This window comes from Branchiostoma floridae, chromosome 3 (assembly GCF_000003815.2).
Source record: "Branchiostoma floridae strain S238N-H82 chromosome 3, Bfl_VNyyK, whole genome shotgun sequence".
NCBI lineage: Eukaryota > Metazoa > Chordata > Leptocardii > Amphioxiformes > Branchiostomatidae > Branchiostoma > Branchiostoma floridae.
Window position 1 is genome coordinate 28,385,925 of NC_049981.1, and position 15,390 is coordinate 28,401,314.

The 15,390-nt window shown below is 42.2% G+C and overlaps 1 protein-coding gene across 11 annotated transcripts in view; it reads left to right on the top strand.

Moving 5' to 3' along the window:
- Nucleotides 1-11,179, top strand: part of LOC118412670 (WD repeat and FYVE domain-containing protein 3-like) — a 65,496-nt gene extending 54,317 nt beyond the window's left edge. For 8 of the 11 annotated variants that reach the window (XM_035815668.1, XM_035815669.1, XM_035815675.1 and 5 more), the window contains 14 exons: nt 161-421; nt 624-715; nt 1,253-1,465; nt 2,126-2,279; nt 2,792-2,946; nt 3,531-3,683; nt 4,444-4,623; nt 5,572-5,697; nt 6,675-6,897; nt 7,330-7,537; nt 7,706-8,055; nt 8,386-8,497; nt 9,387-9,584; nt 10,686-11,179. In XM_035815668.1, coding sequence (XP_035671561.1) covers nt 161-421; nt 624-715; nt 1,253-1,465; nt 2,126-2,279; nt 2,792-2,946; nt 3,531-3,683; nt 4,444-4,623; nt 5,572-5,697; nt 6,675-6,897; nt 7,330-7,537; nt 7,706-8,055; nt 8,386-8,497; nt 9,387-9,584; nt 10,686-10,821 — 2,561 coding nt within the window. In that variant the 3' untranslated portion in view covers nt 10,822-11,179. Of the gene's footprint in view, nt 1-160; nt 422-623; nt 716-1,252; nt 1,466-2,125; nt 2,280-2,791; nt 2,947-3,530; nt 3,684-4,443; nt 4,624-5,571; nt 5,698-6,119; nt 6,514-6,674; nt 6,898-7,329; nt 7,538-7,705; nt 8,056-8,385; nt 8,498-9,386; nt 9,585-10,685 lie in introns of those variants that run through there. The other 3 variants (XM_035815670.1, XM_035815678.1, XM_035815679.1) reach the window with 3 other exon arrangements.
- Nucleotides 11,180-15,390: the final 4,211 nt, after the last annotated feature.

Sequence of the window (15,390 nt, forward strand, 5' to 3'; positions counted from 1 at the left end):
GTCAGTACATCTGAGGGGAGAATGCTGATTTGAACACTTCTAGAGTTGCATTCAAGCCCATGATTTTAGGCATACAAATGGTTTGAAATAAACTAGTCTTTGAGCTGTATTTTTCAGACTACATACACACAGACTAACACTTGTGTCTTGTCTATGTTAGGAGAAACCCCTCCTTACCACTACGGCACACACTACTCCTCGGCGATGATCGTGGCGTCCTACCTGGTGCGGATGGAACCCTTCACCCAGCACTTCCTGCGCCTGCAGGGCGGCCATTTTGACCTTGCAGACAGGATGTTCCACAGTGTGAAGGACGCTTGGATGTCAGCCTCCAAACACAACATGGCCGACGTGAAGGAACTCATCCCTGAGTTCTTCTACCTTCCCGACTTCCTTCTCAACAAAAATAACTTTGACCTTGGTTAGTACTAAGCAATCTTAAAATTTGATATCAAACCTGTGGAAGCCTTGGATTTTTATTGGAATAGCACGCCTACCTCTGCATTTCTTACTCGAGAAATATGTTTGAGATTCCTAGTTGATATCTTTGTATCTTCTCCAAGATATTCCATGCTGTCCATTTTAGAGTGTGAAAGATTAAGGCATAATCCTTTCACCTACAGGTGTAAAACAGAGTGGGATAAAGCTAGGAGACATCCTCCTACCACCCTGGGCTAAGGGAGACACCAGGGAGTTCATCAGGGTCCACAGAGAGGTGGGTTTGACTTCAATTTGAAATACCTTTTTCAGCAGCATGCATTGATTTGATATCTTCTGAAAACATTGCATTGTCAAACTGTATGGATAAAAAGGTGAGTGGATTGACATCAGGTAGAGGATTAAGCACAGTTATGTGTTAAATAGAATATTTGAAAGGTATAAATGATCCTGTATGAGTCTCTGGCAAAGTTCTTAAATGCGCTGAAGGCATGGTTTTCCTTACGCAAAGAACCAACAGCTTACGACCCTTCCACAGGATTGCATCCCCTACCAGTTCTTTGCATGTCAGGATTTAGAACCCTGGTAGTGAGGCCACTTCCAGAAGCAGAATCACGATTCACTAGATCATGTATTCAATACAAAAGATACTCAAGCAACTGGACAGTCACTGACTGAAAAGACAGCAGAATCTGATTTTATTTCAAAACTAATCTAGTTGCTTGGGGACCTTTTGTTTTGAGTATCTCATTACCTGGATGTCTAACTACATTGTAGTTTTAATCAGTGCACACCTTGATGTCTTTGCCCCCAGGCCCTGGAGTCGGACTATGTGTCAGCACACCTCCATGAGTGGATTGACCTGATCTTTGGGCAGAAGCAGCAGGGGGAGGAGGCCATCAGGGCCACCAACGTCTTCCACCACCTCTTCTACGAGGGCAGGGTGGACATCTTCAGTATCAATGACCCTCTCAAGAAGAACGCCACCATCGGATTCATCAACAACTTTGGACAAATCCCTAAACAGGTAATTTAAAAGATTTCTTGATTTTAGAGGAGGCAGGGTAAGTAACAATCTTGTAAACTACACCTGCATTATCTGTTTAATTTTTGATGAACAATTCTTCCAACAATCCAATAAAAGACAGCTTGTACATACATGATTACAATACATGAATAGCATGCCATAAAAAAAAGAGAAGTGCATTTACAAATAATTACAACTACAAGAAGTGCTTTACTCTTAAAAGTTCTTAAAAATTAAGACCAAGCTTAACTTTATATTAGGGCATGATTGATCAAAATGAATGTTTGTTTCGAAGGAAGTATGCACATATCAGTAGCTCTGTAGATAATTTGTTGGCATTAAACAGGAAAGGTTCATGATGATAGTAACGCTAGGTCACCTTTATCCGTGGGGTAACCTTTATCCGTTCTTTTTACTAACAAGATATTTAGGGATATTAAGTCGACAGATGATGGTTTCAAACTGCAATAATTTGAAAATAGTCCAAATTGAAACTACTGTCCATCGACTTGATATCTTTGGGTACCTTGTTTAGCAACACAACGGATATAGGTATCCCGCGGATAAAGATGAACTAACGTTACATGTAAGTGCAGAATCAGTAGTAAAGAACGTTTTTGTTGTCATGTTGTAATGTTGAGGTTTGCCTTTCATCTCCAGCTGTTCAGGAAGCCACACCCTCCCAAGCGAGCGCGTATGTTCCGCAGCATGAGTTACAACAACGACGGCATGCCAGTCGTCACCAACAACCCACAGGACAGGATCTTCTTCCACAACCTGGACAACCTACGGCCCAGTCTGCAACCCATGAAAGGTAGCAACCTTTTTTCTACTCTTAGATCGAAATCTGGCACTGGCATGGTTGCCTTGTGGTCATGGTTGCTAGCAGTCCCGATATTTTTTACCGTTGGGAAAATCACCTTACACTAATTTCATTCCTTGACTCTTTTACTGAAGTTCCTAGCTTCAACTAAAAATGTCCCTCGGATAGGAAAGCTTGAGGAAAGCAACACCTTGAGCTCATTTAAGAACCCACCACACTTATCAGAAAGAGTAGGTATTGGGTCTATCCATGACAAAGCTGTTATATCAAACAAGAAAAAGACTCAATTAATAAGGCAAGTTTGTAGCCACAGCTTCAGTCTTGCTGAGCTGTAATGGCAGTCTTCTTTTTGGACCCAAATACAAATTAAATCATTTTACCTACCTACCTACCTAGTCCCTTGACCTCCTGGTCGTTGGGGGGACAAGGTAGACAAGAAGGTGGAGAGTTGTTTTAATATACAGACAAATACTAAATACATTATGTACTGGTATTTCTCTCAGAGCTGAAAGGTGCTGTTGGACAGATCACAGCGACTGACAAGGCTGTCCTGGCTGTGGAGCAGAACAAGGTCCTCATCCCTCCAGCCTACAACAAGTACATGGCATGGGGGTTCGCTGACCTCAGCATCCGCACTGGGACATATGAGTCGGATAAGGTAAAGTGGACAGGCTCAATACATTATAGACAGTTTAAGGGTTAGAAGTACTGCTTTGATGGCTAACTGTATAAAGTTTCATTTTTAAGATACTTTTGAACCTTATCTATAATCAGTTGGACTCGGGTATATGGCCAGGACTGCCCACATAGTTGGTGGCTACTGTAAAGGGCAAGCTTTTGAGACAGTACAGACAGATGATTGAACAGATGTTATTTAAAGTTTCAAAATCTACCAGCATGTACATGTATCTGCCTGAAAATTTCAATATAAGAGCAGTGCAGGCAACTACACTTTCTTAATGTAGGTTTTGCTATGTTCTGTCTTGTTTTGTGTTAATGTTTTGTGTTGCCTACAGGCATCTGGTGTGTACGAGGGCCTCCCGTGGGGAGAGGTGCTCTGTGCAGCCTGCCCTAGTGCCCGACTGTTTGTCCTGTTTAATGTTTACATGTATATTGGTGTTCCCATTAGGCATCTGGTGTGTACGAGGGCCTCCAGTGGGGAGAGGTGCTCTGTGCAGCCTGCCCTAGTGCCCGACTGTTTGTCCTGTTTAATGTTTACATGTATATTGGTGTTCCCATTAGGCATCTGGTGTGTACGAGGGCCTCCAGTGGGGAGAGGTGCTCTGTGCAGCCTGCCCTAGTGCCCGAGTGTTGATCACAGGAGGGACCAGTACAGTAGTGTGTGTCTGGGAGATGCCTGGAAAGGACAAGACCAGACAACTCGTACTCAAACAGGTACATCATTGACTACATTCCATGCTGTTGCCGCAACCACTTTCATTATGTACATTCGAAGGCCCTGCATTTTTACTGGCTACTAGATGCACAGTTAAGTCGCGCAGTCCAGTTTGTTTGTTTTTTCTACCCCGATTGTAAGTTTGCCAGAACTCGTGAATGGTGTAAATAAATTGTGTATAGTTGCAGTTGCCACAACCACTTTCATTATGTACATTCGAAGACCCTTCATTTTTACTGGTTGCTAGAATCTGATGCACAGTTAAGTTGCGCAGTCTATTTTGAGAATCCTGCTTACCTTATAGGCTCACGTGATGCTATGCTATGCTTTTGTTTTTTACCCTGATTGTAAATTTGCCAGAACTCTTGAATGGTGTAAATAAGTTGTGTATATTTTAAATGCTGTTCACAGTAGATTAATGTTCACAGATTTTGCGGTGATCACTTCACCGCGAACGAACTTAAAACCACCGCGAACATTTTTCTATTATGGTATTAGACTGCAGTCTATTGTGTTACCCCAAACTGAAAACCACCGCGAAAAGTCCCTTTTCTCGCTACCCCGAAATTAAATCCCAGCGAACTTAAATGCATTTACAGTAGTTGCAGTTATTAGGATGGGACATAAAGCCATCATTCATTGTTCCTGTTAAAAAGACGTAAGGATACATGAAACCTGTGTATGCTGTACATACTGTTATGACTAGCCTGTAAAGCTTAGCTAAATCACCCACGTTGTGATGACTCCTATCCCCTGTAGGCCCTGTATGGACACACAGAGCCTGTGACCTGCCTGGCAGTGTCCTCAGCGTATAACGTGATCGTTAGTGGCTCGCGAGACCGCACCTGCATCATCTGGGACCTGAACCAGCTCATCTTTGTCCGTCAGTTACGGGACCATGCTGCACCTGTTGCTGCAGTATATGTCAATGAGCTGACGGTAACCATGCATTTCTGCATTAAATTGAACCGTTAATTTTGTCACAGACTTTAGTTTGTGTTACAGGGTGACATTCATATGGTGCATAGTTGCAGAAAGAGATTTCTTAGTACAAGTCCAAGATACTTCTGGGCACTGAATTAGCCTGACTAAAATCGCACCCCTAGCGGCTGGCCCTAAAATTGCCGCTGCGGAGAGGGGGTAATTAACTCCAGCCAGTGAGAGCTTGTGGAAACGCAGGCCAGGCACTGAATTAAGTTGATTGAATATAGTCATGACCTTGCTAGGGAGTGGGAGGGAAACACTTGTCAGTTCCTTAATTCTGCAGTCAGTAGAAAGAACATGTTGCTTAAGAAGGAATTTGAGACAGGTATTTGAGTGTGATAATGGTAAGCAGGCTCAAAAACTCTCAGTGCGGAGTTCATCAATTGCCATGAAAGTATCAATAGAGAAAAGGAGGCAATGTTGCAAGTACTTGCAAGCTGCAAAGTTTTAAGATTCTTAAGCATTATTGTCCCATTATTTTGTGTTAAAGAATCACATGTTTGTTGCAAGCCATCTGAGAAGCAGCATTTGATTTTATTAGTTAAACAATGGTCAAGACAACACTTCTAGGCACTGAACTAAGTTGGTGGAGATATAGGTGGCTATGCTAGGAGATGGTATGCCATTTCTTTTGAAGTCTTTATGGTTGTACTTGAGAGGGAAGAGAGTTTTTCAATAATTCTGCGGTCAGTAGAAAGAAGCTGTAAAAGGATGATTTGAGCTAGAGGAGAACCTGTTGTATGCATGCTGGAAACTCTCATTGAGAGTAGTGTGTGATCCTCAATGGCCATGAAAGTATCTGTTGAAGAGAGACAAGGAGGTAATGTTTCAACAGTTCTGGACAACAAAAGTAATTACAAGCTGCAATGTTTTTTAATCTGTTTTATTTTTCTTGATACATAGGGAGACATTGCAACCTGCGCTGGCACATTCCTGTATGTGTGGACCATTAATGGGGAACCCATAGCCAGTGTCAACACCATGACTACAGGCCGCAACCAGCAGATACTCTGTGTGTGTATGTCAGAGGTGAGTGGCAAAGTACATGTTTATGCTGTGCTGTATTGAGTAAGTGTGTGTGTGTGTGTGTGTGTGTGTGTGTGTGTGTGTGTGTGTGTGTGTGTGTGTGTGTGTGTGTGTGAAAATAGCATGTTTGTGCATATAGTTGGTATTACCAATTGAATTGAGTTGCTGTTTCAATGTTGCACTGTCAGACTAAATGTGGCTATCGGACAATCATGTTTCTTTTGTACTTTTGATGTATCCTGTGACTTTATCTCTCATCTAATGCCTTCAATATCAATGGTATAAAAGTATTTATCCAGTAACCAAAAGTTTGTTAAGGATGAGAATGGTTTAATGTGCGATGTTTGTTCTCCAGTGATGGTGTGGTGCAGATGTGGAGTTTGTTAAGGATGAGAATGGTTTAATGTGCGATGTTTGTTCTCCAGTTGATGGAGTGGGACGTACAGAACGTGATCATGACAGGCTCCAGTGACGGTGTGGTGTAGATGTGGAGTTTGTTAAGGATGAGAATGGTTTAATGTGCGATGTTTGTTCTCCAGTGATGGTGTGGTGCGGATGTGGAGTTTGTTAAGGATGAGAATGGTTTAATGTGCGATGTTTGTTCTCCAGTTGATGGAGTGGGACGTACAGAACGTGATCATGACAGGCTCCAGTGACGGTGTGGTGCGGATGTGGAGTTTGTTAAGGATGAGAATGGTTTAATGTGCGATGTTTGTTCTCCAGTGATGGTGTGGTGCGGATGTGGAGTTTGTTAAGGATGAGAATGGTTTAATGTGCGATGTTTGTTCTCCAGTTGATGGAGTGGGACGTACTGAACGTGATCATGACAGGCTCCAGTGACGGTGTGGTGCGGATGTGGAGTTTGTTAAGGAGGATGAGAATGGTTTAATGTGCGATGTTTGTTCTCCAGTGATGGTATGGTGCGGATGTGGAGTTTGTTAAGGATGAGAATGGTTTAATGTGCGATGTTTGTTCTCCAGTTGATGGAGTGGGACGTGCAGAACGTGATCATGACGGGCTCCAGCGACGGTGTGGTGCGGATGTGGAGTGTGGAGTTTGTGCAGGTGCCTGACTCGGAGGTGGCTCGGGAGGAGGAGAGGATGGAGGTGGAGAAGACAGACCAGGGGAAGGAACCACTGTCAGGGAAGGAGGCCTTGTCTCTACAGGTGGTGGGGCCGGGCACTCGACAGGGTGAGCTTAAAGGTATTTGTAAGTGGAAAATAAAGCTGTATTTCCTTTCCCTAATTTAGGAATGCTGTCCTTTTTTCCAATCATTTTGTTTGCTTTATGTTTTTCCAATCATTTTGTTTGCTTTATGTTTTTCCAATCATTTTGTTTGCTTTATGTACGTAGCTGGTACATTACTTGTAGGCCTTACACACCAGGTTGTACTGTAGGTACAAATATTGTAAGACTGGGCAGTAGAAGGGCTTATCCACTCCATTAGAGTGTTAGATCAAGTTTAAGAACCTTTCTTTGAGGAAGAATTTTAGTGTATCCTGTTGTGAAGTCATCCTTGCAATGAGGTGGAGCAGTGAAGTAAACAATGTTCTTAATATGCATGTGTGAGTGTTTTCAAATTACTATTTACAGAGATACACAGAGATGAAATCCTATTTTCCATGCTCTCTACAGTAAATGATGAAGATCTGGAGAGCAGCAACTCCGACGACGAATCGGTGACGTCCCAGGACACCATCACAGCTGAGGAACCAGCCAAGGACCAGAAGCTGGAGAACAGCAGATGGACAGGTGCAGGGAAGATAGCGTTTGGAAGTGCCCTCCCTCCTGAACTGGTGACTGGAGCTCCCAAGTCTGGAAGAGATGCAGACAACAACGAACAGTACGGAGTTGATTCCTTACATGAAATTTTATACTTTTGTCATATGTGGTATCCCTTCAACTGTGTCAGGTATTAGCAACACTGAGACATATCTCAAATAAAAAAGAAGAGTTCATTTGATATTCTGAAAGGATGGTAACTTAAAGTAACATTTTCTTTTCCAAACAGGAACCCAACAGCCTCTGCAGCGGACAACTGGTCGTCACCAGAAGACTTTGTTATTGTGACAGACAAGGACGTGGCAGAGGCCATCAAGTCTGTGAAACCTACCAAGCCACAGGAGCCACAGAAGCTGACCAAAACAGCAGAAGTCCAGAAAACGGCAGAGCCTCAGAAATCTGCAGAGCCTCAGAAAACAGCAGAGCCACAGAAATCAACAGAGCCACAGAAATCAACAGAGCCTCAAAAACCTACAGAGTCACAGAAACCTGCAGAGTCACAGAAAACAGCAGAGTCACAGAAACATGCAGAGCCTCAGCAAACCACGAGTCAGAGAAAACATAGTGCGCTCAGACCAGGTCAGTATCTGTAGCTATTGTCTCTCGGATCTATAGCTGCAGTAAGATGTACAATACCAGTAGTCCAACACAATATAGTGTTCAGTTCAGTTCAGTTCATCCTCATATTCATAAGAGGTGCCATTAATAATATCAGACCATGCATCTCTGTCTAACATGACGGTTAGCAGGTTGCGGTCCTTCAGTCCAACCTCACTCTCCAGTACTAATAGTGTTATACTAAGTTAAATAACAACTGAATATGCTTTACTTGACAAACACAACACACAATTGGTCAATTCAATTTTGTAGATTCCATCTACATGTAGGTGCCATTGTCTATTGTTTCAGGTTTTAAGTGGCAGAGACAGTTGGTGTTCAGAAGCAAGTTGACCATGCACACAGCTTACGACAGACGGGACAACCATGAGCCTGCGGCCGTTACTGCACTGGCCACGTCAAAGTAAGTTGTTCATTCGTCACTCGTCACTCAGTCTGTTTTGAACTGTTCAGTCCTAGACATACCAGGCAATGTGTTGGTAGTGTGTTGTACAGTTTAGGCCTAGGAAAAAAAATGTTGTGTTTCCTGTTTCCCTACCTACCCTAGAAAAACCTGCCGACCCTAGACTTTTTTTTGGGGTGGGCAGAGGAGTCACAGTTTCCAGTTAGAATTTTTATTCAGCCTGCTTCCTATTGAAGCAAAAACACTGCTTGTCCTATCTAATGAAGGATAAATGTATCTATTGTGCACAAAACTAAAGTTTGACATTAAAAGAGAAGTGTCCTCATGCACTTCAGTTTACTTTGTTCCTCTGTATTGTAATATGTATCACTAGAGTTTTGGCCAGCCTAAAAAAAATTACAAGAAAAAAAAGAAGATAATCCCTACCTACCGACCCTAATTTTTTCAGGACTGAAACAGGAAACACAACATTTTTTTCCTAGGCCTTACTGGATTTTCTGTAGTCCCAATGTGCTACAAAAAATGAAGTGAAATTTCTTCATTCATATCATGGCATGGGTTTGTGTGGCATATACGTAATTGCAGGTTATTTGGCCCAGACCCCAGAGGTGCTTGGTTCAAATTCTGCCATGCTTCCGATCTTGTGCCTTTCCTTGGAAAGAAACTTTGAATGACTTTCCTCACTCTACCTAGGTGTGAAAATGGGTACCTGACTTTGGTTGGGAGGTAAAAGGCAGCGGAAGAAGAGGGGGTGGGCTCTCCCTTTCAATACGGTAACCTAGACACAGTGGATAACATTACCCACAGCCCCTATGACCTCAAGGCTATGGGACTACTTATACCTTAACCTTTTTTTTTATAACTTATTGCTGTTTTTGGCCTCTTTTAGGGACCATACCAGGGTGTTTGTGGGTGATGCTCGGGGGAGGGTCTACAGCTGGTCTGTTGCCGAGCAGCCAGGTCGGGTGATGACGGACAACTGGACCAAGGACGAGGGGGTGGACAGTTGTACGGCCTGTGGGCTGAGGTTCAGTCTGACTGAGAGGAAGCACCACTGCCGCAACTGTGGGCAGGTCTTCTGTGCCAGGTTAGGGACACACCTTGCTTTTACTTAGGGTCAAACTTTTGGTGCATTGAAATTGCACATGCACATTACAGTTTAAGTCACTACTAACTGTACTTCAGAAGTGCTTCCACTACAAAGTTTTAACTGACTTGGCTCCGGACATTTAGGTTTTTTTGGGACTTGGACCTAAACATTTTTAGGTCCAATTCCAAGTCCGGGCTTTAGGTACGCACCACTACTGACAGGTGCCAGGTTAGGGACACACCTTGCTTTTACTTAGGGCAGGGCTCTAGCCAGCGCAAAATTTTTTTCCGTCAGCCAATTCCCATTGCAATGGCCTAGTGGGTAGAGTGTTCGCCTTGCATTCGGTAGGTCGTGAGTTCGATCCCTGGCCGAGTCATACCAAAGACTTTTAAAATGGTACATGCTGCTTTCTCTGCTTAGCACTCAGCACTAATGAGCAAGAGCATGGAAGTTAAACACACATCACTACCAGCAGACCAGCCCCCTGCTGTAGTGACTTGCACAAATGTGTGGCCCAAGGGCTTCGAAGTGGAGATGGGCGCCACCCTATGCATCTTAGATGTATGGGCAAAACTTTAACTTTACTTTTAATTTCAGAAGTTAGAGAGACTGAACTGAGACCTTGAAAAACGGGTTTTAATGAGATTATCGTATGCGAAAGGGCACCGACACACATTGTCAACAATCATAACAATGGCCAAACAAACAGTGTGTGGCTTTTACGGTCTTGGACGGCGTCCCCAAGCCGCCTGTAGCTTTCACCAAGGAGCTTTTATCAGATTTTTGTCCGTCAAGGTTGACGGATTGGTTTTAAAATTTTTCTGTCACACGCAGCAAATTTCCGCCAATTGACGGAAAAACGGACGCTGGCTAGAGCCCTGACTTAGGGTCAAACTTTTGGTGCATTGAAATTGCACATGCACATTACAGTTTAAGGCACTACTAACTGTACTTCAGAAGTGCTTCCACTACAAAGTTTTAACTGCACGAAAGCCTTCGTTTCCCACCTACCAGGAATAAAGCCACACCAAAAGTACAAAATTTGTGTAATGTACAGTATATGCTACTCAAGCTCACAGGTGTAATCTCTCCCACCAGGTGCAGTCGTTACCAGTCGGAGATCCGTAGCCTTCGTGTCACGACACCTGTACGCGTCTGCCAGGCCTGCTACAACATCCTGACCGTCCAGCACGCCTCCGAGGCCCTGGTCAAGTCCGAGGCCGCGTGGTGGTGACACCGTCCAGAACGATCCCAACCTACCCACCCCTGCAGGGCAATGGCTTGGTCTTGTTGATGGTGCATGACGGAGAGTCGGACAATTCCATTTTAATCTGAGAGGGGACAGTTGCAGGGACCGGAAGTGAACTCAACTAAATGTATTATATTTCAGTGATATGATTGTGAGTTCCTGTTTCTGTGTGATTTTGTGTTATATGGTCCAAAATAGTTCTGATGGACCCAACCTTTTCCTTGCCTGGGATGAGAAGGGTTCCCAATGAATTTGTAAATAAATAATGTCCAGTCCAAATATTTGGAGATTAAAGACAACTTTTTGTGCTTGTAGATTGTACTCTATTTATGCTAAGTGGAGAACTTAAGAGTCATTGCACGAGAAAACCAGGCAGAGGCCGGAAGATGGGGGTCGGCCAAATCGACTCAAACTTTTTATGTGTGATAGGTATGTGGAACTATGAACAGCCATATACTTAAAACCCTCCAGCTATTTTTCGTTATGGCGTTCTGGGACCCCCCTCAAAGACCCTCCAAAATCCAACAATTCTTGCCTGAAAATTACTGACATTTCGATGGCTATTCTGAAAAATCTAATTAAGGTACGAACAAAAGTTTTGCATTTTCATATAGCATGGGTTCTAAAGTGATACAGACCAGAAGTTGAAGATAATGCATTAAAGTTAAGAGGGTATGCCAGGGGGTTACCTGAACCATTGAAAGCAGAATTTTTGTCACTGTAAATTTTAGTCATTTTTAAGGCGCAATAAAATCTATACCCAGCGGGTCTGGTGGATGGTTTTAATGTTGATAGAGAGAGGAACATCTACTCATTCAAAAACAATCGTCGTCTAATTGGGCCATACATAACGCGAGCCGTGAGAGGGGGGTCTATATGGGGATTTTTCGGGTTTTGGTCTTTAGTAAATCGGGTGAGTATATTACTCTATGGGGCGTAAGTCATGGCGAATGTTTGCGAAGTTGTTTGTGAACCATGCATAACTGTCAAAATATCATGATTGATAGCCAATATTAATTTGGGCTCCATATGGGGGATTTGGGGATACTATAAAATTAACTTTGCTGATTTTATACATTTTTACTGTTACTTTTTAATATTATCAAACTGGTATCTGTTCCTAAATTACTTGTTCATACCAGCTATGTTGTGCATAATGAGAAGGCTCTACATGGGGGTTACCAGGACTCCACAAATGTGTGTGTTTCATAGAAAGGGCACATGGATGCAGATATACTTCATGCATATTAAAAAAAAACATTGAACAAGACCAGAACAAAGGTCAAGATTAATGCTTTTGGGGATGGATACGTGTACATTATACTTTTTTTCATCAATACGGCTGCACTATAGGTACTGCTATAGACAAACAGCATTACATCAATGGATTGTTAATATGCCTGACTATCCACTCACCAATATAAGGTCATGCTGATTAGGGAACTGATGTAACTTGGCTAATAAAAAAATGGCCGAAAAAATTTGCATCCATTATGGTGAGGTGGTGTGGTCAGGAAAGCTGAAGAAATGACAGAGTAAGATATACCAAACAACAGATTCTTGATTTTCGTTCTTTCACATCTTCTCGTTTGACCTTGGAATTGATGTTGGCAATCCAAGTAATTAGTCACATTTACGTTTGCCGATGTGTTTGCAATCTACGGCATATATTTGCTCATTTTGTAGCTGTTTTGTACGAATTACAGTATGGTTTGAATCTTAATGTTTTTTCTGACAATAAAAAAAGCTTATAATTGATGTGCACACCACAAGCCAAAAACAAAGTCTTTGATGAATCATCTACAAACAACAACATGAGATTTAAAAAATCTGATTAAACATTTAGCTGTAATTGCTAACAGACCCTGGTCGCCTGGTCACCCTGCACCAAAAACAAAGTCTTTGACGAACCATCTACAAAGAACAACATAAGATTTAAAAAATCTGATTAAACATTTAGCTGTAATTGCTAACAGACCCTGGTCGGACCTAATACTAGACATATTGCAATTGGGTACAAAATCTCTTGAAAGCACTTTCTTTTTACATTTTTTGGTGAAAAAGCAATCTGCACATGTATGAGCATGTGCCTTGGATAGTTTCCAATACCTGTATGAAACGAAGTACAGGGCTCGAAATACCACCTGCATATGCAGGTTAGTGCAGGTAAAATTGGAGCTGTGCAGGTATTTCTGGTGTCTACCTGCACCTTAGCTGCACTGGGCCATGTACTGGGTTTTATACATCAATGCCTTATGGTTCAGGTGTATATGGATTGTTATTAGCTGCATTGACTGTTACCACCTATAGTATAGAGTGTATAAAAGAAAAAAAATAGCAATGGTTCCTGAACAATTTTGGTACTTCCTGAATTCAGAGTGGTGCAGGTCAAATCTGTCTGGTGCAGGTAATTTCAATGTTACCTGCACTAGTGCAGGTATGCAGAAAAAAGTATTTCGAGCCCTGAAGTGTCATGTAGCCTATAACGGGCAGATCCAAATGGTCTGAGTTTTAGTCACTTTATCTTTAATGATTCAAGGCCGTTGGACATTGCCAGTGCAGTCAAGTTTACGTCTTTATACATGACAAGATGAATGTAGTCAATGCTAGTATATACAGTCAAACCTGTATTAGCGGCCACCTGGCCATAGTGACCACTTTTTGTCGGTCCCTTGGATTCGTAATGATTAAGAAATAGGCTTAGCGGCCACCTGTCCAACGCGGCCACGGCCACACGATTTCCGGTCCCGTTGATACAGAAACATTGCCTATTGCAACCATACTGCAGCCTTATGTCACCCTGCACCGAGTTTGAAATTGTAGTTTGCGAGGATTTGGAGTTCCTTACAGGGTCATTTTGGCGGTAGCAGAAGGTATGCATGCCTTGAGCATTAAAGTGCAAGTCTTTGTCGGTGAGTCGGTGACTTTACCGATCGAGACAATGTTACTTGGTGAGAAAGATCATTTGTAGCTTGCTCATGGTCAATTGATCAACATTTTCTCTATAGTGGCCAACTGTCTGTAGTGTCCATATTTCTCCAGTCCCTCGAGGGGCCGCTATAGACATGTTTGACTGTAGTGTGTTGCAGTGCCTGCCACTCACCTTCCTCTTCTATCCATCTAAGTTAATTGACTCCATGTTAGTGACCACAAATTGTGTGCTGTCATACTGGCTCTGTGCTACTGAAAGGCTTGTACAATATTGTAACCTGCTTGGCTGTAATATTGTAATTTGTTACTTTAATCTATTCTTTCGTAGCGTCATTTTGACAAAAGTGCTATATCACCACTTAAACAAAAGTGAACTGTCTTTTGAATTTGCGTCTCGGCAGTTTACTTGATACTAAAGGGGTTCTATATGTAAAGGGTTCGTCATAGATTTTGTTTTTGGTTTGTCCTTATGGTAATGAATGAATAGCAATTGATGTACAGCACTTTGTAACCTAAACTGTGCGCTATAGTATACCGTAGTTGATAACAAAGTACAATGTACATGTAGTCATCATTTGAATAGCATTATTGAATATTGACATGATAAAGGCTACTTTTTCCGGCCATTTCTGTATTTGTATACTCATATCAGTTCCACAAATCAGCATGACCTTATAGTGGTGAATGAATAGTCAGGCATATTAACAAACCATTGATGTAATGCTTTTTGTCTATAGCAGTACCTATAGTGCACTCATATTGATGAAAAAAAAGTATAATGTACATGTATCCACCCCCAAAAGCATTAATCTTGACCTTTGTTCTGGTCTTGTTCTATGATTCTCAATAATAAGACAATATGTATGAAGTAGATCCGCCTCCATGTGCCCTTTCTATTAAATGGTATCACATTTGTGGAGTCCTGGTAACCCCCATGTAGAGCCTTCTCATTATGCACGACATAGCTGGTAGGTACAAAGTAATTTAGGAACAGATACCGGTTTAATAACATTAGAAAGCAACAGTAAAATGTATAAAATCAGCAAAATTAATTTTATAGTATCCCCAAATCCCCCATATGGAGCCCAAATTAATATTGGCTATCAATCATGATATTTTGACAGTTATGCATGGTTCACAAACAACTTCGCAAACATTCGCCATGACTTACGCCCCATAGAGTAATAAAATCACCCGATTTACTAAAGACCAAAACCCGAAAAATCCCCATATAGACCCCCCTCTCACGGCTCGCGTTATGTATGGCCCAATTAGACGACGATTGTTTTTGAATGAGTAGATGTTCCTCTCTCTATCAACATTAAAACCATCCACCAGACCCGCTGGGTATAGATTTTATTGCGCCTTAAAAATGACTAAAATTTACAGTGACAAAAATTCTGCTTTCAATGGTTCAGGTAACCCCCTGGCATACCCTCTTAACTTTAATGCATTATCTTCAACTTCTGGTCTGTATCACTTTAGAACCCATGCTATATGAAAATGCAAAACTTTTGTTCGTAACTTAATTAGATTTTTCAGAATAGCCATCGAAATGTCAGTAATTTTCAGGCATAAATTGTTGGATTCTGGAGGGTCCCTGAGGGGGGTCCCAGAACGCCA